Source organism: Neoarthrinium moseri (assembly GCF_022829205.1).
Source record: "Neoarthrinium moseri strain CBS 164.80 chromosome Unknown scaffold5_Wmoseri_CBS_16480, whole genome shotgun sequence".
Classification (NCBI taxonomy): domain Eukaryota; kingdom Fungi; phylum Ascomycota; class Sordariomycetes; order Amphisphaeriales; family Apiosporaceae; genus Neoarthrinium; species Neoarthrinium moseri.
Window position 1 is genome coordinate 503,066 of NW_026055119.1, and position 22,548 is coordinate 525,613.

At 49.1% G+C, this 22,548-nt stretch overlaps 7 protein-coding genes across 7 annotated transcripts; 5 read left to right on the top strand and 2 right to left on the bottom strand.

The window, feature by feature from the left end:
* Positions 1-1,032: 1,032 nt before the first annotated feature.
* JN550_002332 (uncharacterized protein) lies at positions 1,033-1,755 on the top strand (the record flags this gene model as incomplete). The annotated part of the gene is made up of 1 exon (XM_049313616.1): positions 1,033-1,755. The coding sequence occupies one exon, from the start codon at positions 1,033-1,035 to the stop codon at positions 1,753-1,755; it is 723 nt and encodes a 240-aa protein (XP_049175623.1).
* Positions 1,756-2,314: 559 nt separating this feature from the next.
* Positions 2,315-3,691, top strand: JN550_002333 (uncharacterized protein; the record flags this gene model as incomplete). Its single annotated transcript, XM_049313617.1, has 1 exon — positions 2,315-3,691. The coding sequence occupies one exon, from the start codon at positions 2,315-2,317 to the stop codon at positions 3,689-3,691; it is 1,377 nt and encodes a 458-aa protein (XP_049175624.1).
* Positions 3,692-5,747: 2,056 nt separating this feature from the next.
* JN550_002334 (uncharacterized protein) lies at positions 5,748-7,082 on the bottom strand (the record flags this gene model as incomplete). The annotated part of the gene is made up of 3 exons (XM_049313618.1): positions 5,748-6,459; positions 6,536-6,898; positions 6,955-7,082. 3 exons carry the CDS (start codon positions 7,080-7,082, stop codon positions 5,748-5,750), a joined length of 1,203 nt encoding a protein of 400 aa, XP_049175625.1.
* An 865-nt stretch (positions 7,083-7,947) lies between these two features.
* Positions 7,948-9,537, top strand: JN550_002335 (uncharacterized protein; the record flags this gene model as incomplete). Its single annotated transcript, XM_049313619.1, has 5 exons — positions 7,948-8,004; positions 8,054-8,207; positions 8,271-8,563; positions 8,754-9,065; positions 9,130-9,537. 5 exons carry the CDS (start codon positions 7,948-7,950, stop codon positions 9,535-9,537), a joined length of 1,224 nt encoding a protein of 407 aa, XP_049175626.1.
* A 2,376-nt stretch (positions 9,538-11,913) lies between these two features.
* JN550_002336 (uncharacterized protein) lies at positions 11,914-12,699 on the bottom strand (the record flags this gene model as incomplete). Its single annotated transcript, XM_049313620.1, has 1 exon — positions 11,914-12,699. The coding sequence occupies one exon, from the start codon at positions 12,697-12,699 to the stop codon at positions 11,914-11,916; it is 786 nt and encodes a 261-aa protein (XP_049175627.1).
* Positions 12,700-13,783: 1,084 nt separating this feature from the next.
* On the top strand, positions 13,784-19,634 carry JN550_002337 (uncharacterized protein; the record flags this gene model as incomplete). The annotated part of the gene is made up of 4 exons (XM_049313621.1): positions 13,784-14,488; positions 14,583-15,701; positions 15,813-18,254; positions 18,345-19,634. 4 exons carry the CDS (start codon positions 13,784-13,786, stop codon positions 19,632-19,634), a joined length of 5,556 nt encoding a protein of 1,851 aa, XP_049175628.1.
* Positions 19,635-20,450: 816 nt separating this feature from the next.
* Positions 20,451-21,279, top strand: JN550_002338 (uncharacterized protein; the record flags this gene model as incomplete). Its single annotated transcript, XM_049313622.1, has 2 exons — positions 20,451-20,786; positions 20,845-21,279. The coding sequence occupies 2 exons, from the start codon at positions 20,451-20,453 to the stop codon at positions 21,277-21,279; spliced, it is 771 nt and encodes a 256-aa protein (XP_049175629.1).
* Between the last annotated feature and the right edge of the window lie 1,269 nt (positions 21,280-22,548).

Consider the following 22,548-nt stretch of genomic DNA (forward strand, 5'->3'; position numbering starts at 1 on the left):
GGGCATCAGGACAGGGCGTGGCCACACGGCGGTGAGAAAGCCATGCATATGCGGGCTGACACTGAGATTGGGTGAATCATGATTGTGAGATCCTCGTCTTATGTAGGCTAATGGTCTAGGCATCTGTTGTCAGAGAGTGGGGGATTCCTATGCTTCTCTTATCTCGGGCAGACGACAGTAAAAATGAAAGAAACTTCTTAAGTGTATTGACACCATGTGCTGTCAATGTATATTGGTTCGCAGGACGTCAGCTATTCCAAGTCTTAAACATGGCTGATGACAGAAGTCCGAAGCCAAGGCCAACTCCACTCCAGACCCCGAATCATACGACTGCCAAACTACGGGGAAGTTGTCGAGACTGTGCATTATCCAAAGTACGATGTCAGAAAGAGAAGCCAATATGCTCACGATGCGCTAAACGTGGTACCACTGTATGTGAGAAAAAAAACCGATTATTCCACGGATTGGGAACAATGTCCTTTGCCTTATAAACTTCTCTTCGTGGAACAAATTGTTTTCTAATGTGTTGAGTTAAAGTGTGAATATGTGGCTGCAAAGCCCCCAGGCAGGATTCGCCGCTCAAAACACCAACGAACTACCGACCATGGTAGCAACAATGGTGCTGGCCAACAGCCAACAGCATCAGAAATACACGTGGACCTGGGATCCACGACTACAACAACGCACGGTGATCAGTCATTTGGAACAGGCGCATACTCACCCCCCTTTGATATAAGCCCACAGTCTCTTCGATCTGATCAAGTGTCGATTATCGGGAGCTCTGAATCCTTGGATTTGTTTTCTAGTCTATCTGCGACTTTTCAACAACATCCATTTAATGAGCTTCCAGAGATTCAAGGCGATTTTAGTGATTTTCTCAGCTCAGAATTTTCCGAGTCGAATGCCTTCGGACTGGGTGATTTAGACCAAGAACGCGGTAGTATCACAGGCATTCTTACAAACAATCAAGCAGACCGCCGGGTGACACCAAAAATATCTCATGGCTATCCATCTTTGGCACCATCCGCCAACATGTCAGAGAATCCGACGCCGGCAACAAAAGATACAGAAGTAAGCAATTCGACACCTGCTTCTTCTTCTTGCAACTGTTTGACGCAATTGTTTGGAGCCTTGAAGAAGCTTATGATGGATATATCGAGCGAATCCAACCTCCCAAAGGCGATTGACGAACCAGCAACAGGATGTCGGACGCCGCTCAATGGCAGGACCAAAGCCCAGATTGTGGTGCTAGATAATCAGCAGGTGATTAGCTCCATTAGTGGTATACTACAATGTTCTTGCGAAAAGGATGGCTACATGCTTACAATACTGGCTACGATTGTGACAAAGCTTTTGAGTCGTTACGCGGAGGCAGTACCCAGATTACTTGGAAGTGCAGAAAAGCGCAACGCCCAATGGGGCTTCTTGGCCGCGAAGCTTGTCCAGACACAACATATAGAAGATGACTGCGTTTTCTTTGAGGATGCGGAAAGGATGGCGGCTCAGGAGATCCTTAACGAGCTACACCGGGTACAACGACTGGTTAACGAACTCAGTCCACGGCTGCGGACACAGGAGGATGCCGTACACCCAGATGACAGCCCAGAACGCCAGCTTTTACTCTCGCTGTCTTCGCAAAATAAGGCTCTACAGCGACCGTTTTCTGCTATCACTGTGGAAGGGATCGGAAGAGATATGCGCGCAAGCCTCAGCTCTCTATCCAGAGGAATCATCAGCATCCTTCAAGAGACTTGAAAATCAAAAAGCTCTAAATATTCTGGCTAGATCTTAAGCTGATATTACCATGAAAGCACTGCAATAAATGGCATTTATTTCTCCCTTAATTGAGTCCGAATTCATATCAGCGCGACTGATTACAATATTCTGGTTGGTCTGTACCGATGTGAATCCAATAATAAAGAGCCATCCGTGTCAAACTGCCATGATTTCTCTCATTAATTGCATTTTGACTTTGCCGTAGAGACGCATGATCTAGCATTTGTGTTGCCTCGTTAGGATACAAATTCCAGAACTTCTCGGGGGAAAACGCCCCCCTCCGTGTCTCACGCTCGGAGTCTCGGTCCCAATTACCCAGCCTAATGAACCCGCCGACGTCAAGCTACCAAACTGTTGAACTAGGACAACTACTACGAGAAGTATTGTCGCAGCCAGTCATAACTTCTCTGAAACGATACTACTGTATTTTGCTCTATAAGATGGGTCGTCCACGACAGTACATTTCGCCATCAATATATTACATCTCCTCCATCTAGAAACACCACCGTGAGCTCCGCGTTCATCAAAAACCGCAGTTATGGCCCAATTCCTAGAGGCGTCACAGGTCCGCTTGTCATTCAGCCATTTGGGTCTGGCCCGTCTCAATCCATCGCCTCCGTCTGCAGTAGAGGTAGCAAACGACCTACTGCAAAAGAACCATGACAGGTATCACATGTACTTCCGTGATGTTGCCGGCCACAATCATATCCCCCATTCTATTCTCACAGTTCTTGCAATGGGTGGCGGCCCCCGGCAGCTGAAAAGAGCATTTGACGATGGAGTGCCCATACAACGGCCGCTGCCTCCCGTTGATCTCGAAGTTGTCAAAAGCTTCAAGGACCCGGCCAGGTTTCGAGAAAAGATGACTCTTTTATCAGAGTACACAAATTATCTAGCGTTCTTTGAGGAAGAGATCGAATACAAAGGCTGGGAGGCTGTCGTCAATGAGCGCTGCTTCAGTCGCACCCCTAACGCAGACTACTTGTTGTCCCAGATGTACGAGGGCGTTTTTCATCCTATGATCCACCTGGGCTTTGGTGTTGAATTCCAACTTCCCAGTATTGTTGCCGAGGGGCTCGCGCAAGCTGCTTCACATTATCTTGGAAACCTGGACCATTTCTTCTCAGGTGCTGAGAGACTGGTGCAGACCGGATCTGTAGCACCCAAGCGACTCTTTGATCTTTACCAGGAGGTTCGCAGCAACGAGAAAGTCCGTACAGCTGCGCTGGTAACTGATAGAGCCTTCAGAGTCCGCGATGGCGTGCTGGGTCGGGCGTTACATGAGATCATAAGGGTAGCTTCCCAATATCAGATCACACCTGATGATTTGGAGCGTGCGACCGCTGAAATGATCAGTTGTGCTGCCTATGCCGCCGCTACTATACAAAACAAGCCCGGGAAAGTCCGAAGGATCGACTTTTACGTTATGCATAATGTTACCTGTTCCGTCGCTCTGGTCGTTCTGCTCCGTCAACCATGGATCAAACTCGAGGACAAGGTCCGTGTTTTAGAGTGGAAGGGCCGGCTCGATCTCGTCATGTACGCCGCCATCTCGGCACCCGAGCTGCACCTCGAGAATATCCTAGAATATAAGCCGACGCAAAGCAAGGATATGACATGGAGCACAATGTACGAAGCTATCAATGATATTCATGATGATGGACATATCGCCAAGTTCGTTCGAGCTTTAAAACTTGGCGAGGAAGTAGCAAAGCCGTTCGAGCAGGATGACAAGGCTGGTGATCTGCCCGTGAAAGGAAACTTGTGGTTCAGGATTGCTCAGTTGTGTTTCGATACGACTTCGCTAAGTGATGGGATAGAAGCCGATGAGAAGTGGGTTATGGGTGCTGGATTTGATCCCATGTGGCGAATGGTCCCTGATCGATCCGATTCTTATGACCCTAACTGGCGATAATATGAAATTCATCTCAGCGGATGAAATATAAATATTGTATTCTTTCTTTACATGGTCTATGGATCTCGTTACGGCCGCCTCTGGCAATTGAAGTCTTAGAGACTTTTGCACTACACAAAACAGCACTCGTTAGGCTCATATGGTGGAGTTCCTGTACCAGATGTCACGGCACCACAGGTGAGATCGAGGCTGTGCTGCAAATCCTGTAGTATTGCAAAAAATCTAAAGCTGGGAGAGAGTGGAAAGAAGAGCTCTCTCCATAGCTGTGGCGTTTGCTATTTGCAGGTGGGGTTGGATCACCCCTCGTCCCCCACCACAACAACCAGCCGCACTAGCCAGCCCGTAACACCAGTCCTATCTATCCTATTACCTTTTGTTCACCATTTGGGGGAAAAGAGCGGCCAATCTGGAAATCGGCGAGTCGAATCTACCATGATGGTCACGTGCCCCCTTCAGGTTGTCGTTAGATACAAAGATTAATTAGGTAAGTCTGACCAGATGTAGGTGCAACAGAGTTACCTAGTGACATCTCGGAGGAATAGTCGCTATTAACACCCGACTAGATTTAAGGGTTTTGAATGTCCAGAACTATATCTATATCTATAAGCCTCCCATAAAGCACTATAAACCTTGCAGAAATTGACAAGGAACCTAAAGGAGCTCATTTCACCACATCACCGACATCGCAATTATGGCAATTGTAAAAGGGGTTTCTCGACTGCCAAACGTCGGAATGCAGTCCACCGCCGTAGTCGCTAGCGCTTTCTTATCAGGTAAGACACCTTCAAAACGCTAGAAATCTTTGAGTTTCTTGACACAACTTAGGAGCTATGGCGGGAATTTCAATGGTGACAGTGCCTGTGTTCCTCGACACTAATACAGATTTGTCTCACTTACTCCGACAGTGGACCCGTACCTACTTCTATGGACACACGATCATGCCGGCAATTTGTATTGGGACTTGTGGATTGTATTGGTATTCAGCCTTGAACAAAGGTATATCCCGAAGCCAACTGCGGTTGGAATACCTGGTCGCCGGAATTATTACAATCTTCATGGTTCCTTTCACGTGGCTGGCGATGGTTCCGACCAACAACACTTTGTTCGCTCTCGAAGCTTCAGCGAGAGCGGGGTCAGAATCGGTCCGATCCGATCTCGGGATGGCACAGGCGTTGCTTATGCGGTGGGCTTGGCTGCATGCCGCACGCTCTCTGTTTCCCCTTATCGGTGCGATTTTGGGTCTTCGATCTGTCTTGAAAGAGGTCAGCTTGCAGGAGGAGCGTTAAAGTCGGATAGAAGCTCAGAGCGAAGTTCTTCGGGACCGACATGCCCAAAGTGACCGAATATCGCAATGGCAAGTTATCGTATTCGTCAACGGGTTAGTTTCGTCACGCGAATCAGCCCGATTTCTTTCGGAAAGGCGCAGTCTTACCGAGATTAACGCCAATACGGGACATGAAAATTCACCGTTGCAGCACGTGGCAAGAGTACGTTTGCGTTCAGGCCATACGGGTAAAAATCAATTTTGTCAGTGGACAGGGCGATGGCCTGCATTACAGGCCTTACTACTGCAGCATAATCGAAACGTCATTGACCAAGATATGTCGAAGCTTTTTGGCCCGTGAATCTCTAGCAAGGAGTGGCAGGTTTAGGTTTTTTTTTTTTTTTTTTTTTTTTTTTTTAAAAAAAAAAAAAAAAGTCTAGTTTGTGAATGGGCAGAAGAAGCGAAAAAGGAACTGTATTTAGCCTTTTGCGTGATTATCTCGGCCTCAACCAAGCCAGCATCATCGGCCTCGATCCTCATCCAGCATTGTCCTCTCTCTGCCAATCATGTTGCCCTCTAGGCCAGAGTGCATCGAAAAAATAATACTGAAGATATTGAACTTTGTAATGACTAAACGATTCAGAAGGACAGGGCTTTCCCTTCGATTTAAGTCCCACTGTCATTCTTTTAACGTGAAGTCAAACCATACAAGTCGGTAGACATGTTCACATGTGACAATGCTTCCATCTCTACTTTTGCAATCTCCATATCAGAAAAGTAAATCCTTTCACATTATAAGCCGACGAGTTCGCTAATCTTTGCATCTGCCTTTATCTTTTCTTCCACAAGAGCTCCTATAGTACCCTGTCTCCGTGGCACAAAATCAACCTTGAACGGTTTCGCCTGCATAACAGTTGAGGGAAGATAACCAGACGTGGGGCTGGTATCTAGCTTCTCGGCAGGCTTAATGTCAAATGCCCACAATATCAGGGCAAAGGCAATTTTGATATTCTGGTAAAAGTAATCTTTACCCAAACATTCCCTCGACCCGACGCCAAATGAATAGACAGCTCTTCGGTGTCGCTGCGAAGTCCCATTCTTGGCGCCGACTGGATCCTTGAGCCAACGTTCTGGGATGAAGGATGAAGGATCCTCATAGAAGCTTTCATCATGTGCAATAGACCACTGGTTGATGACTATGGTGCTTCCTTGAGGAATGCGGTACCCTGCAACAGAGATGTCTGCCGTTGTTTCACGTGGAAGACCAAAGGGGCCGAAAACGTAAGAACTCAAAGGTCTCCAACGTAATACCTCCAGTATGCAGGCGCTCAGATATGGCATTTTGTCAATGCTAATATTTTCTGGAAGGGTCAGCGTGCTGCCGCCATCCTTTTGGAAAACCCCTTCGACCTCAGCTTGCGCTTTCTGCTGGACTTCTGGGTTGGCTGCGAGTGCCTGTACTAGGTTGTTGACACTCATGACGGTGGATGTCCAGGTAGCATCGCTAGGATACGTGTAAGCATAACTTTCTTCGAATAAATAATTAATGGCTAGAGGATAATGAAGAACAGTGAACATACTACAAGCCGCCTACGAACACATTAACCTCATCGTCAGTAAAATTTATGGTTGAATCCGTGGCTTGCTTTAGAACTTTGGACGAGAATGGCGCGAATAGCGGCTGCCGATCGCTCTTCCCTGCGTCCATTATGGGTTTCCAGGTATCCAGAAGAGCTTTGCGAGTGGCTATAGCTTTGTGTTTCTTGTCGGAAGCAAGAAAAGGTACCCAACGTAAAATAGGGAAAATATCAAATCTTGGCGACTGATCTGGATCCAAGTAGCCCAAAAACATCCTTTGCGCATAGTGGTACTGCTGCATCCAGTTCTCACCAAGGTCGCGGGGCGTCACCCCGGCCATGAACCAAGTCGGTGTAGATAAGGACCTGTATAACTGCGTCAGATCTTTGCCAGCACTTGAGGTTGGTTTTGTGAGACTCACCAACTCAAGACATGCTGAAACCATTGATCACCGGCATCAATCAGGTTATTGAGTAATTGTGTGCCAGCAGCCTTTTGCATAGGGGCTAATCTTAGGAGGCCTGCGCCGGTGATATACTCCTTTCCCATCGTCCGCAACAGTTTGCTCTCTCTTGCAGGTGATAGAAGGCTATAAGATGGCCATAAATCAGGTAAGACATGTCGCTGGGCCATATAGACTTCTGGTCTGGCATTAAGGAAAGCCGTTTTTTCTACCAGAAACTCGTGCACCATCTGGGCATCGTTGATCAGGATCACATTTCGGGTGCCCAACTTAAGGCCTGTGAGAGGGCCATACTCCTTGGCCCACTCATGAACCTTGACGAAGCTATATTCCGAGGGAATCTGATGAAAATTTCCAAATCCGAGGCGCGTCGGTGGGCCTGGTGGAAAGTTCAATGGTCGCCGTGTAGCAAGAAGCCATCGCACCAGCCGAGAAATAAGGATCGGGACAGCGGTGGCTAATAATGAGAAGGCTAGGTGTATGTACGAAAACATTTTCTCAAGATATTCTTAGAGATCACTTCGATATAATTCTGATGGGGGGGTGGGGAAATAAGAACGGGATAACAAGCAGCTTAATCTTCAGTTATCCAAATGATTCCGAATGTCCTAATGACTAAATATTCTCTAGCGTGCAGATGATAGTTATTCTATCCCAAAAGAGTATAGTGCCGAATGCAGTGAGGTGCTCGTTTGAAAGGGGTTGAGCCATTCAACCGAAAACCTTGCCTCCCATGTTTCGGATCGCGGATGCCAACCTTGATTGGACGATCGGTAACGACTGGCCAACGCTTCGGAAATTGATGACCATATCCGGATCCACGTACGAGCTTGGCCATGTTCCGAACGAACCGCACTAATAGAGCATCGTCCGATTAACATCCATCAAACGGCCTTCATCTAACTAATCGACTATTGCCCTGAGAAAATTTTTCAATTTGAAATTTGCAAGATGGATACGTATCAGTGGTACCTGTTACCAGCCGCTCTAATGCTGGCAATGCTCTGGGTATGGCATTATAGTCCCCATTCTATATTCTGACCCAATGTTTCCAAAGCTAATGGATATGGAGTGGATTTACGATGTGCTCAACAGTCCAATAGCGAACTTACCGGGCCCGTGGTATACCGTTCTTACAGACGCTATTCTTCGCTACAGTGCAGTTACGGGGACGAAGGTGATATACGTGGATAATCTACATAATAAATACGGTAGGCAGTTGGTTCCTGTCGAGTATCAGCGGTATGCTTGAAGTGGCTTATTGTCTGTTGTAGGTCCCATAGTTCGCATCGGTCGTAAGGAAATCAGCCTCCGGGACCCAAGCGTGACGCGAAAAGTTTACAGCGTGAAGGGCGAGTTCCCCAAGGCGGACTTTTACGATAAGATCCTGACAGGCACCCCCAACGTATTCAATACGCGTGACATTGAGACTCACAGGCACTACCGGAGGCTCCTCTCATCCGGCATTGCCGAGTCAAGCCTGTCCACATACTTGCCTGTTATCGAGACTAAGGCAAGGATGGCAATCCAGCGGATGAGAGACGAGGCGCAGACGCGCCGTGCTGCGGTTAGAATCCTTACTCAATTCTCAAACATAAGCTTATTTCGGGCTAGGACGTGTATCATTGGTTTCTTGCCATGGCGACTGATATCATAGGCGAACTGAGCTTCGGTGAGGGATTCAGAATGCTGGAAACAGGAGAGGTGCCAATCGCTTGCATTCCTGCCCAGTGCTGTTCACTTACTTCATCCAACAGAAGAGCCAATACATACGCGACCTCGAAACTGTTAATAAACTTGGGGGTATCCGTGTAACATTTCCCTTTCTTGTTCAACTTGGACATTACGTTCCCATTCCATTCATCAAAGCGGCCATCGAGAATCGTCGCCGCACGGTTGAATACGCTGAACAATCTGTTTCACGGCACTACCGCATTGTGGAAGAGCAAGGCGAGGATGCAAGGCCAACGCTACTTTCGAAACTATATAAGGCAGGCGACGATGGCATGTCTTTTGACGAGGTCCGTTCGAACGCAATGGCTTATGTTATTGCAGGATCCGACACGACAGTATGTAAAATACCCTCGGTCCAACTTCAACATACCAAGAAAATTCCTGACTAGATCAATCCAGGCAAACACACTGACCTACATTATCTGGACCGTATGTAAACATTCAGAGATCAAATCAAGCTTACTTGAGGAGCTTCAGAAGCTCCCTGAAAATTATGAATATGTTGACTTGAAACCCCTTCACTATCTCAATCTTGTTATTGAAGAAGCCCTGCGGTTATACCCAGCAGCACCCGCCGGACTGCCGCGTGAGATACCGGCTGGGGGCACGGACCTTTTTGGTTACTACATCCCAGCTGGATATACTGTTAATATAGGGGCATTTAGCATGCACCGCAACCCATCTGTCTTTCCCAATCCTGAGAAGTTTGATCCGCTGCGCTGGAATAGCCCAACGAAGGCTATGAAGGAGTCATTTGTGCCATTTGGGGGTGGCAGTCGTAGTAAGTTCTGGACTATCCCTGTGTAAGGGGTCAGAATTCTTCTAATTAATGGGTTTAGTCTGTTTAGGAATGCATCTCGCGCGTATCGAGCTGCGCTTAGCTACAGCACGCTTTTTTACGACGTTCCCAAATGCCAAGGTCTCAACTGTCGAAGGGTTTTGCGACGATGATATGAAGCCGGAAATGTTCTTTTTGTTAGGGCCAAAATCAAAACGCTGCTTGATTGGGTTATCTTGAGCTATTAAAATGCCCTTTACTGAACATTAAGCTAAGAATTAAAATCAGATGGTGTGATTAAGCCTAGAATGATAGAATCTCCAATGCCCCTTTCGTTATGAAAGACTGCCACAAAGGTTTGATTTGTATTGTATTCGCTTTGCTTTTATTGATTTTATTTTCACTTTCGTGACCTAGAAGCAAGACTTTCATTTAATGCCAGAACGTCAATGAGTTGGCTGTGTAACATCCAACCATTTGACATGATATTAATCTATGGTCTGCTAGTCTGGATGTTTGTGGGCCGTAGTGCTTATCTGAATTCCAGTCCATTGGCTGGCTTTCCATCCGTAACCCATTCCTCAATCCATCCGATAGTCATCCTGTTTTGATTTAGCCGACTTACGTCACCTAGTCATAATCGTATGTGATAATGGTTCGACTTACTTGCTCTTCTTCGTGTCAGCAAACTTCTCATGATCTCCAATTAAGCGTTCCTTGTACCAAGGATCTTTTTTCATGCGCTTATAGTCATCCAAATGCTCAAATACGACCTGGCTGAAGCAATCGAAGTCCGCGACGACTGTCATCTGCGGATCGAAGAGCTGTGACATCAGCGATCGTGTGGCTTCTGGATTATGAATCTTCACATTATGTTATTCAGAGATTTGCATAATTTTGATGGCGATAGCTCACCATGGTCCACCTCTTAATACCATACTGTGCCATTAGGTCTTTTGTCATTGGCGCAGAGATCTGAGTCATGTGAAATCGATAATCCTCTTCACTCATTCCTGGTCTTCGATACCCACAAATGGTCAAGCATAAGTATTTGCTTGGTTTCATGTTGGAGGAGCTGGTAATTTCGATTTCTGACATGGCTGCGTTTTTGATCGAAGGTATTCTGTTGGGAATCTAATGAGATTGAAATTATTATCTCTACGTTAATATGGATGTAGGATTCATTGTGACTTAAGGGCACACTTGACAAGTATTACCTTAATTTGTATGCTAAATACCGTGTGTCAACTGTAGAGAGATGCTTGCCGCCAGGGCGGTTTGGACAAAAGACGGAACATTATAGGTTAAATACTGGTTCAAGAACGCTTGTGGCCAGCAAATCAAATGATAGAAAATCCAAAATGACCGAGCATCTTCTACAATCACATTATCAACGCTGGTGCGTCTGATGAGCGTGATCACGTTCTTTTATTTTTTATTCCCCTGGGAGAAATTTGTAATAGTGAAATGCTTATTCCTACTAACCATCAAAACGTTTAAGACTACGCGTGAAGAAGTCGTCTAGCATAAATGCGGATCATGATAACCACCACGAAGGTCAACGCCACACACAAAGAACTGAAGCGCTGCAAGCCTGTCGTTTCGAAATGCATGCACAATGCCTACGAACGAGTGTTTCTACAATTATCTGCCCTCTCAATACCGCACACATTCAGCATCGCTTTCGGATGATCGCAATATTCACTGTCGGAATTTTAGGTCTGAAGCCGAAGACGCATCGTCGGCCTTGATCGGAGCATTCCGGAAGAATATATACTACATTATTGCCGATGGTGGAGCATCTAGGGCGTAATGGCCCGAAACCGATTTTACAGAAGAACAAACGATCTGATTGGCTAATATCTAGTTACCCACCCTGGCACATCGAAAACTTGAAACACACATTTCATCAGGCTGTCAGGATAAGTCTTTGGACCCGGATGTGGACTTTCATGCAGCCCCCGCTTAATACACAATCAACTTCACACTGACAAACGAGCTTTTGTATTAGAGAAGTTTAATACCCTTCACGCATGTTTGAAGTGTCCAATTTGATTTTCTTACGTTAGTTCGCACACCTAGGGACAAAACTTTGCAACCCGTGATAGATTTTCAGTGTCAGCTAGCACATTATCAATCTTGTACTGACATTTTATATGGTCTGATCTTCCTAAGGTGAGGTGGTTCGTAAAGCATCCCAACTCAAGAGACAGGGTAGCCCACAAAGTCGCTGTATAGTTTGCTATGCTACAATCACGATGGAAATCACGTACGTGTTTAAACAAAATGATTCCTATGCACGGTGCAGCTCCTGAGCCGTTTGTTGAGCAAGACCGAAACAGTGGGGAGATTCAGCATGAACTGCGAGAATTGATGATTTAAGTCTTGTATCAGTGGACAAGCGTTCAAATAATGGCAAACCACCTTTTTATGCCCGCACGTGTCTGAAAACCTACCATACGATCCTCAGCCAACTTTTGACAAACCTCCTGTATGAAAGGCTCTAAAGCCTGTTTTCGAAGGCCCGCATCTACCTTTGCGCCGTATATGGCCGTAACGAGCTCCGGAACCGTCAATCTGACCATGTCTGATCCAGTCTTCTGGAGGGCCTGCATTACTTGGCGCTCACGCCGCAGTTTTCCCGCCAGCTCTCCATTGATTTTGGCGACCAGGTCTGCAATCACGATCCCATGTGCTGGATACCCAATCTTACAGGCGTGAGTCCGCATGCCCTGAAGCGCTTTCATCCATGTGCCCAGGTGCTCGACAGCGGCGGTGCCGTGGCCCAACACGTTGTCACCGGTGAACATTGCAGCCTCTTCCTCGAGTATAAAGCACATGTGGTCGTGGGAGTGGCCAGGGGCGTGCACCGCGCGCACGGTGGCGCCTTCAACGCGGAAGACTTGCCCGTCTACAATCGGCTGCTGTGTTTTGCTTGGAGTATGCTTGAAAATGGCATCAGAGAGGTCTTCGGGGTACATGCGTAACAGATCGGGCACACCACCCGTATGATCGCCATGCCAGTGCGTTAGTAGTACATGTGAGAGCGAGAAATTGCCATCGGAAACCTCCTTGGCGATCAAATCCGCCCATTCGGTCGCACCCTGGCCTGTATCGATGATGAGACGTTTGGCCCCGGTGCCGATAATGTATGTGTTTGTGCCTTGGAGCGTAAACTGGGACACGCTCATGTTAGTTTATATGTTTGCCATAGGAACCCGACCATGCTATTTCAGCCATGTGTGATTTCTTGTCTAACTTGCCTTTCCCGGATTTTGGCCCAGTATGCGCAGCACACGTGGGCTGATTTGCTCCACGTCCAGCAGTTTGGGTAGCACTGTCTGTTGGCCTTCCAAATAGTCCTCGAAGGCGCATATATTGAGTGCTTTGTTGATCTGGCGATAACCGCCAACTATACCAGGCGCCATGCTCTATGGAGTCAAGGTCAACGTGGTTGATCAGACCTGTGCCCTACAAAGGAAGACGAATGATGAAAAGGCAATTAAAAAAAATAAAAATAAAAAAGGTTCAACTGGCAATGACTCTCAATGTAGGTGGACGGTTGGAAACTGAGCGGCTGGGATGAGTTTTTCTGTGAGCATGAGAATTCCAAGAGACCATCATGTACGTTGAAGAAGGGGAAGACGCCGTGTTTCTACGAGCCGTAACTGGGAGTACCACTGTGATTACACTTTCTGAAACCTGGTAAGCCCCCTTGGGGGATCTCCTATCGGTGCTGACAGAGACGGCCGACATTTTGGCAGGATCATATCAGCATGACGAATGGCACTTGGCACAGCGAGCCACATCCTCGCAACATTGATCGGGGTCTTATCGTCCACCTCTGGTAAAGCTTTTGGTCCGACAGGTAAAGCTCAATCCGGAACGGCATAATGTGGCATGACTCACCAATACCGATACCTGACTTTGTGGCTGACTCTACTTATCCTCCGATCAAGAATTGAGCCGGAAGCCTCCCACAATAGCTTCGCAGGTAATAGCCACGGACAGTATATCAACCCTCGGATACCAAGTTCGGGCAGCTTATGACACTATAGTTGCGATCGAAACCGAGGGCCTGGGATCAAGGGTAAGCACATCCTAATCTACGAGATTGGGGAATATCACGGCTCCGGTACGTACATAAGTGTTCTGATCCGTGGGTCTTTGTTTAAGAGCAATTGTTCGATTGCCTTATAGTCTAAGATACAAAATCTCCCCAGGGCATCATAGGCCACTAGAATAACAGCCCGTCCACAGCCCACCGTCACCGTTATGGAGTGGCCAACTTCATACCATGCAGCAACAGCGACGGAACACTCAATAGTCACACCGTCCTCTGCAACGACCATGGCTTCCATTGTTGACGTAAACAAGATGAAAATCGGCTACTTTAGCAATGAGTTTCCCCACGACGACCTCAAGACTCTGTGCCGGCGACTCTACAAACACAGTAAGGACAAGCGGTACACATTACTCGCGCGCTTCATCCATGAGGCCACTCTGGCTGTCCGTGACGAGATCCGCCAGCTGCCGGCGCAGCTCCGCGGGCTTGTAAAACCCTTCGAGACCGCCTTCGACCTGGCCGACGACACGGTACTCCGCAGCGGGGCCCTCGGGGGTTCTATTGACGGAGTGCTGCTCTGCGTCGTGCAGTTGTCTATATTCATCGGGCACTATGAGAACGCTACCGGGTGTGAGAGCTATGATTTCCACAGCACCGACGCATGCCTCACGGGCTTAGGTGTCGGACTCTTGGCCACGGTGGCAGTGTCACTTGCACCCACACTCGCTGATCTGCCTTTGACTGGTGCCAGTGTAATTCGGACGGCTTTCCGACTCGGCGTTGTCGTCGACGAGGTATCACAGAACCTTCATCCACGTCCCGCAGAAGGGCCAGGAGACAGCTGGGCTTATGTAGTACCTAGTGTCACGGGTGAGGATGCACAGAGGCAGCTGGACATTTTTCATGCAGCAGAGGTCTGTTGGTCCCACTTTCAAACACCCTCGAAATGCTCAAATCTGCTTCTCGTGGGCTTGTTGAGGGATACAAGAATCGCTAACATCTACTCAGAATACGCCTCAGCCTAACAAGATCTTCATCAGCGCTCTAAGCCGCTCTTCGGTGACGGTCAGCGGTCCGCCCACCCGGCTGAAGCAACTCTTCCTTGTGTCTGATTTCTTTCGGGATCGCGATTGGGTAGCGCTTCCGGTGTACAGCGGTTTGTGCCACGCGGCGCACATATATACTTCAGCGCACATCGAAAGAATCATCAAAACAGAGTCGATGGAGTGGCTGGACGAACGCTTCTCGCCGGGCGTACCCATCTTCTCCACTTCCACCGGCCGTCAGTTCCCTGCTAAGAGCGCGGGCTCTTTATTACAAGTTATAATCGAGGAGATCCTCACGCAAGCAATTAAGTGGGACAATGTGGTCAAAGGCGTGGTGGAGAGAGCGACGGACGTGGCAGCGTCTGAGTGTCAACTACTCGTTTTCCGCACCTCGCTTCCCACGCGAGACCTGATCAAGGCCCTCGAAGGAACCGACCAGCAAGGTGTGAGCATCCGCACGATTTTGAAGGATCTAGTGCCATGGGTAAGCAAGGCCGACGCTGCCAGTCCGCGACAACAACCCAGAGGCACCGAGCAGGCCAAGATTGCCATCGTGGGCATGTCTTGTCGCTTGCCCGATGGAGCAACCGACACGGAGAAGTTTTGGGAGTTATTAGACGCAGGGCTGGATGTCCACCGTGAGATACCCGCCGATCGATTCGACGTTGGTACACATAGCGACCCAACAGGCAAGAGGCTCAATACTAGTCTTACACCCTACGGCTGTTTCATCGATAACCCAGGATTATTCGATGCGCCATTTTTTAATATGTCGCCTAGAGAGGCATTGCAGACTGATCCTATGCAGCGATTAGCTATTGTGACTGCCTATGAGGCCCTTGAGCGCGCGGGCTACGTTGCAAACCGTACAGCGTCGACGCAAGGGGAGCGTATAGGCACTTTTTACGCACAGGCCAGTGATGACTATCGTGAGGTCAACTCAGCTCAGGAGATCGGTACCTATTTCATTACGGGTGGTTGCCGCGCCTTTGGGCCCGGTAGGATCAACTACTTTTTCAAGTTCGCTGGCCCAAGCTATAGCATTGATACGGCATGTTCGTCAGGATTGGCCACTATCCAAGTATGTCATTACCTGCCCTCCCTCTGTCCCTTTCCGTTCTTCCTTCCTTCCTGTCTATCCTTTTACAGATTCGTGTTCTAGGTTGACACGTGCTGACTGAACGTCTGATAGATTGCGTGTAACTCTCTTTGGAATGGCGATACCGATATGGCAGTAGCGGGTGGTATGAACGTGCTCACTAATTCGGATGCCTTCGCGGGACTTAGCAACGGGCATTTTCTTTCCAAAACACCTAATGCGTGCAGAACATGGGATAGTGAAGCAGACGGATACTGTCGTGCCGACGGAGTAGTGTCGGTGGTAATGAAGCGTCTCGAAGACGCACAAGCCGACAATGATAATATTCTTGGAGTTATCCTTGCAGCTGGTACGAATCATTCAGCCGATGCAATATCCATCACGCACCCTCACGCGGGCCACCAAGCCGATCTAACACAGTCGCTATTGCGACGGGCCGCCGTGGATCCTCTTGACGTAAGCTTTGTCGAGATGCACGGTACAGGCACGCAAGCTGGGGATGCACAGGAGATCCAGTCTGTTACCAATATCTTTGCCCCATTAGAGACACGTCGTCGATCGTTAAAGCAACCTCTGTACATCGGTGCGGTTAAGTCCAATGTAGGGCATGGTGAGGCGGTAGCGGGCACTACTGCACTGCTCAAAGTACTGTTGATGTTTGAGAAGGAGGCGATCCCGCCGCACGTAGGCATAAAAACTGCCATCAACCCGGGCTTCCCTCAGGCACAGGAACTGGAGCGCAGAAACTTGCACATACCATTTGAGAAAGTGGCCTGGCAGCGCAGCCATGAGCGTCGGCGCATCGCTGTTGTCAACAACTTCAGCGCGGCTGGCGGTAACACGAGCATCATCATCGAGGAGCCACCGCTACGGGAACTTACAGAAGACGTTGATCCACGTGCGAGCCATTTGGTCGTGGTGTCAGCCAAAAGCAAGGCTTCACTCAAGGGCAATCTTGAGCGTATGGTTGCCTATCTGGACGCGCATCCAGACGTGTCGATACCAGGTCTGGCTTACACCACCACGGCGCGGCGCCACCACCATAACCATCGTGTTGCTGTGTCATTAACCGTAGGGATATCTTCGTCGTCAGTATCGGGTGCGGCCGGGTCCCTTAAAAAGCAGCTAGAATCACAAATACGGTCTGCCGATTCGCACAAACCCATCCCACCCACGGGTCCGCCGCCGGTGGTCTTCGCTTTCACGGGCCAGGGCGTCTCGCACCGTTCCATGGATTTGCAGTTGTTCCGCAACGCACCAGAGTTCCGCGCACAACTCTTGCACCTGGACTCTCTGGCACAGAGCCAGGGTTTCCCATCGTTCATCCCCGCCATCGACGGCAGCCACGCACAGGACTATACACACTCGCCCGTTGTCACGCAACTCGCCTTGGTTTGTGTTGAGATAGCCCTCGCCAAGTACTGGGCATCGCTCGGTATACGCCCAGACGTCGTCATCGGGCACAGCCTGGGTGAATACGCGGCATTGCAGGTCGCCGGCGTGCTCTCCGCTGCAGACGCCATTTTCCTTGTCGGAAGCCGTGCCGCTCTTCTGGAGCGGAGATGCAACACTGGGAGCCACAAGATGGTAGCTGTGCGCGCGTCGGCGGACGCTGTGCGCGAGAAGGTCAAGCCTAAGGTCTTGCCATTCGAAGTCGCCTGCATCAATGGACCCAACGACACCGTTCTTAGTGGACCATCTGCCGACATGGATGCGTTGGTAAATATGCTGCAGGCCTCCGATAGCAACTCTGTCGGGTTGAAGTGCTTCACTTTGGACGTAGCCTTTGCTTTTCACTCGTCGCAAACGGATCCTATCTTGGATGAGTTCGAGGATCTGGCGCGGAAGGGCGTCCTTTTCCAGCCACCCACCATTCCCATTGTGTCGCCTCTGCTTGGACGTGTTATCTTTGATGAAAAGACAGTCAATGCAAACTATATGTGCCGGGCAACCCGTGAGACAGTCGACTTTGTAGCTGCCATCGAGGCTGCGTGCCGCACTGGCACCATCGATGATACCATGGCGTGGATCGAAATCGGCCCACACCCTGTGTGCATTGGCCTGGCCCGCAGTATTCTATCATCTTCATGGTCGTTATCAGCAGCAGTGCCCTCTCTGCGGAGGGGTGAGGACAACTGGCAGACACTGAGCTACAGTTTGGGTGTGTTGTATGAGGCTGGCGTGCCGGTCGACTTTGACGAATTCCATTCTCCGTTTCAGCATACGCTGCGGTTGATAGATCTGCCTACATACGCATGGAATGACAAAAACTACTGGATCCAATACAACGGGGACTGGGCACTGACTAAGGGCAACACTTTCTACGACAAGGAGAAGCAGGAGACGGCAGCAGCTAACAAGAACCCGCTGGCTGCGGCTCACTCCAGCCTGCAAACGTCGCTGGTCCATCGAGTCGTCAACGAGTCATTCATTGGCAATGCCGGTCATGTCGTCGTGCAATCCGACGTGATGCAAGCCGACTTCCTAGCTGCTGCATGGGGCCACAAGATGAATAATGCGGGTGTCTTGACGTCGGTAAGTCTCAAATCTTGTTTACGACAGTGAACAGTTGCGCCCTGCCTCAGGGCGCTGCAGAACAAGACTGACATGCAAACGTACTTATAGTCTATCCATGCCGACGTCGCGTTCACACTCGGCAAGTATCTGTTCGAAAATCTTCGGCCGGGCGCCGCCACAGGAGGTGCCTTGGTGGATATGGAGGTGTACAATATGGTCGTACGTGAGGGCATCGTCGCCCAGAAGAATACCAAGGTGCCGCAGCTGATCCAGGTCTCCATTTCGACCCCGGACATTGGCTTAGGTGTTGCCTACCTAGAGTGGCACAATCTCACATCTGATGGCCTCTCCGTCGTCGAGGCAGAGCCTGTGGTAACCGCTCAGATTCGGTATGGGTCGTCAGCCGACTCACTCGCCGGCTGGGTGCCTACAACACACCTCATACTCGGGCGAATCGAAGCGCTCGAGCGGCTTGCCGACCAAGGAATGGCTAACCGGCTATCGCATAACATGGCATATTTGCTTTTTGCCAACAACCTTGTCGATTACGCGGACAAATATCGAGGGATGCAGTCAGTCGTAATGCAAGGGCTCGAAGCGTTTGCCGACATTTCAATAAAACTGGATAAAGGAGGCGTTTGGATAGTGCCACCTTTCTATATCGATAGTGTCTGCCATCTTGCTGGCTTCGTTATGAACGTTTCTGATGCAATCGACACGAACAACAACTTCTGCGTTACACCCGGCTGGAAATCGTTCCGCATTGCTCGACCTCTTATTGCTGGTGGAAAGTACCGCTCGTACGTTAAGATGATACCTACCATAGAGGACCCCAGCGTGTATCATGGTGACGTCTACATCCTACAAGATAAAGAAATCATCGGCGTTATGCAAGCCATGAAGTTTCGTCGTTATCCCCGCGTACTGCTCAACCGCTTCTTTTCGGCTGTTGATGTCTGTCATCCTGGGACAGGCACTACAAGCGAGGCTCTATTCCCAGCTTCTAAGGTCAGCAAGATAGCGAACCAAACTCTACCACCGACTCAGGAAAAGGCGGTGCAGCCGCAATTAGTAGCCAGCCCAGCGCCAAAGCGGGAGCTAAACACCACGGAAATAGCACCTACCCCGGCGATTGCCGCCTCCGCTGCCGCTGCCACCGCGGACTCGGACAGTACTACCGCAAAGGCCATTGCCCTTTTGGCTACCGAAGCCGCGCTAGAAATCACAGATCTTGTTGATGATGCCAGTTTTGCCAACTTGGGAATAGACAGTTTGATGAGTCTCGTGATAGCTGAGAAATTACGCGAACAGCTTGGAGTTACGGTTAGTGGCAGTCTGTTCTTAGAATATCCGACCGTCGGAGATTTACGCGCTTGGTTGATGGAGTACTATAGTTAGCTATGTCCAATTAGATTGTTGAACAAATTGTTGACCGAGACTCCGGGTCCCTGTTATCCTTTCTTCTGCGGTAGAATAAGTTACCAAGTACGACGGATCACGTGAATGGTATTGCGTTTTAGAGAAAATGTGTCACTTCTTACAGTTGCACACGCATTAGTTGAGTCCTGGTCTGCTGCAACACGTATCAATACGTGGCCGGGGATACGACATCCGTGAAGCATGGGTAACGAACCAGCATCATGAGTATAACTTCGTAGCAAAGGAGTTTAGGCTCCCCGCGTCCCACGGTTGCTGTCAGGAGTAGAATTCTGTTGGTTCACTGTATATAGACCTCACGAGCTCTCAGGCGTATTTCGTCAACGTATACGGCGCCGATGGCTCAAATACAAAGCAGTTATGATACCCGGAGATACAGTTGCAATGCGGAATGGCGGGTGCAAGCGCTGTACAGCTATTGGACAACGAATCATGTAGTCACGGAGTAAAGCCAAGCTAAATCGACGGCGGCTGTACCTCCCACATGCAGTTACATTCTCAATGAGTCTGAGCGTAGTGACCAATCACACGCCGAAGAATTTCAAGCCCACGCCCCGCGTCGCCGAAAGGGCGTTGACGACTGCCCAAGCACATAGTAGAGATGAAATGATTGCGGATTGACGTCTCCGCGGAAACCCGACGCTATCCCGCCTCCACGGTTGTGATGACTCAAATTGTCTACGCATCCCATTCAATCTGAGCTGATCGTCTCCTTCGTCTGGAATTGCTTAGTTCAGATTCTTCCGAGGCGTTGCGAACTGGTCCATTTCAACCAACATGCAAATCCGGGCAGTTCACGCGGAGACGCGCATCTCTGCGCTGCGCGACTTGATACGAGATCACCCACTTGGGATATTGACGACTGCCATTCCTTCAGATAAATATGCATTGATCCAATCCTCACATATTCCATGGGTTCTTGACGTTCAAGATGAGAGCAGCGAAAGCCAGCTCGGCTGTCTGCGAGGACATGTGGCGAAAGGAAACCCCCAGAGCAAAGCTATGATTGATTCATTAGTGTCGCCTGAACGCAAATTTGATGCACCGAATACGCTTGAGCAAGAGGTTTTGGTCCTTTTCACGAACCCAGTGCACTCCTATGTCACTCCAAAGGTGGGTAGGATCACTGCATTGTTCTTCAGGGTTTGGTGATGGCTGAGTTATTGTACAGTTCTACACCGAAACAAAGCCATCCACGGGCAAGGTGGTTCCTACATGGGACTACATGGCAGTACAGGCGTATGGCAAGGCAACTATCTATCACGACTCCAAGGCCCCTGAAACCGGTGACTTCCTGTCGAGGCAGATTGTAGACTTGACCAACCACATGGAACACCACACCATGGGTCACACTGGCACCGATGGCAGACCTAAGCCATGGCTCGTTTCTGAAGCACCGGAGTCCTACGTTGAAATATTAAAGAAGGCGATTATCGGCATTGAAATTAAGATTGAGCGCTTGGAGGGTGTTACGAAGATGAGCCAAGAAAGGGGAGAAGCTGACAGGCTTGGGGTTATTCAGGGGTTCACGGACTTGAACTCTGCTTTGGGTCGAGATATGGCTAAGCTGGTTAACGAACGTCATGAGATGAAAAAGACTGGCTAGTAGCTTAGCGCCCACCCACATACATCCCTAGAAGTGCCCTGCGACAAGGAGGAATCTGAAGGGGTTGAGAAGCATCAACAGCGTTGTCAAAGGGACTGTGAGGTCAGGTATAATCAGAAGTCGAAATGTATGATTCAATTCATAGAGAGACTGAATCTTGTCCCCTTTCAAGGAACAAGACAAGATGGTGATTATATAGCCGGAACTTTTCGGTGTCTCATCGGACCTTCTGTAAACCTAATGCACTGCCGTGGCAAGCGTATACATGTACCATTCTAGAAATATGCATGATCTTGATGTCTTTCGTGAAGCTGTCACCCATATATTTCGCAAAGTTGTCAACTATATAGTTTGAGGACAGTGGGAATCGGGAATGGTCCCAGGACTGTACATGTCCCGCCTCAACATTGACAACAAGAACGTTTCCTTCCTTCCGTATAAGAAAATTCTACCTCTATAGTAGTTTGAAATTAATATCATTATATACGTGATTCTAGCAGGGGTCCTTGATATATCTATGCCACATCAGGCTTGCTCTGTCATGCGACGGACCATGGCCGATATAACTGGTCCAATATTCTATGTCTAAACGAACCGTCTAACCAAGTCTGTATCAGCACATCTAGCCCTTGGTGGCTCCATAAGCAGGTTGTTCTGAGAAAGTACGGGCGTTGAGGACTCCAAGCTGAAGGGCGTGTTTGAGCAAAGCGGCGAATTCCACCCCAGAAGAGGTATCTCCCTTACGGGCGAGCATTGCTCGTTCGAATGTCGGGCCCAGTGGTGGTGCAAAATATTTGAGCAAGAGCAGAACCAACCTCGGAACAGCGGGAATATCCAAGGAATATTAGCTGTAACCAATGCGACAAAATTCTCTCTTATTGCCCACATTGTTGCGGCTTGAGGCCCCGTCATCTCGTCAGCAAAGATTGATACACACCGCAGCACAGCAATCGCAATATCGACAACACCTCCGGAAAACAAAACCATGAGACCAATTCGCTTCCACCACGTGGTGAATACTGGTCGAAGTATCGCCATGAAGAACACCAGTAGATAGGCTTCAGTCAAGACGTCCGGCAATAGCGTAGCTAATGCAGTGACGCGTGAAAGTGCAGGTTGGCAGGTTACTAGCTGCTGTCAGAAGTGGACCTCGTGCCCATGAGAAGTAACTTACGCCCAGGGTTAGGACTTATCTGCCACAGCCTATTTAAAGGCCGACAACTTAGCAAGATACACAAGATCATGCCGACCCAGGTAGTGACCAAGATG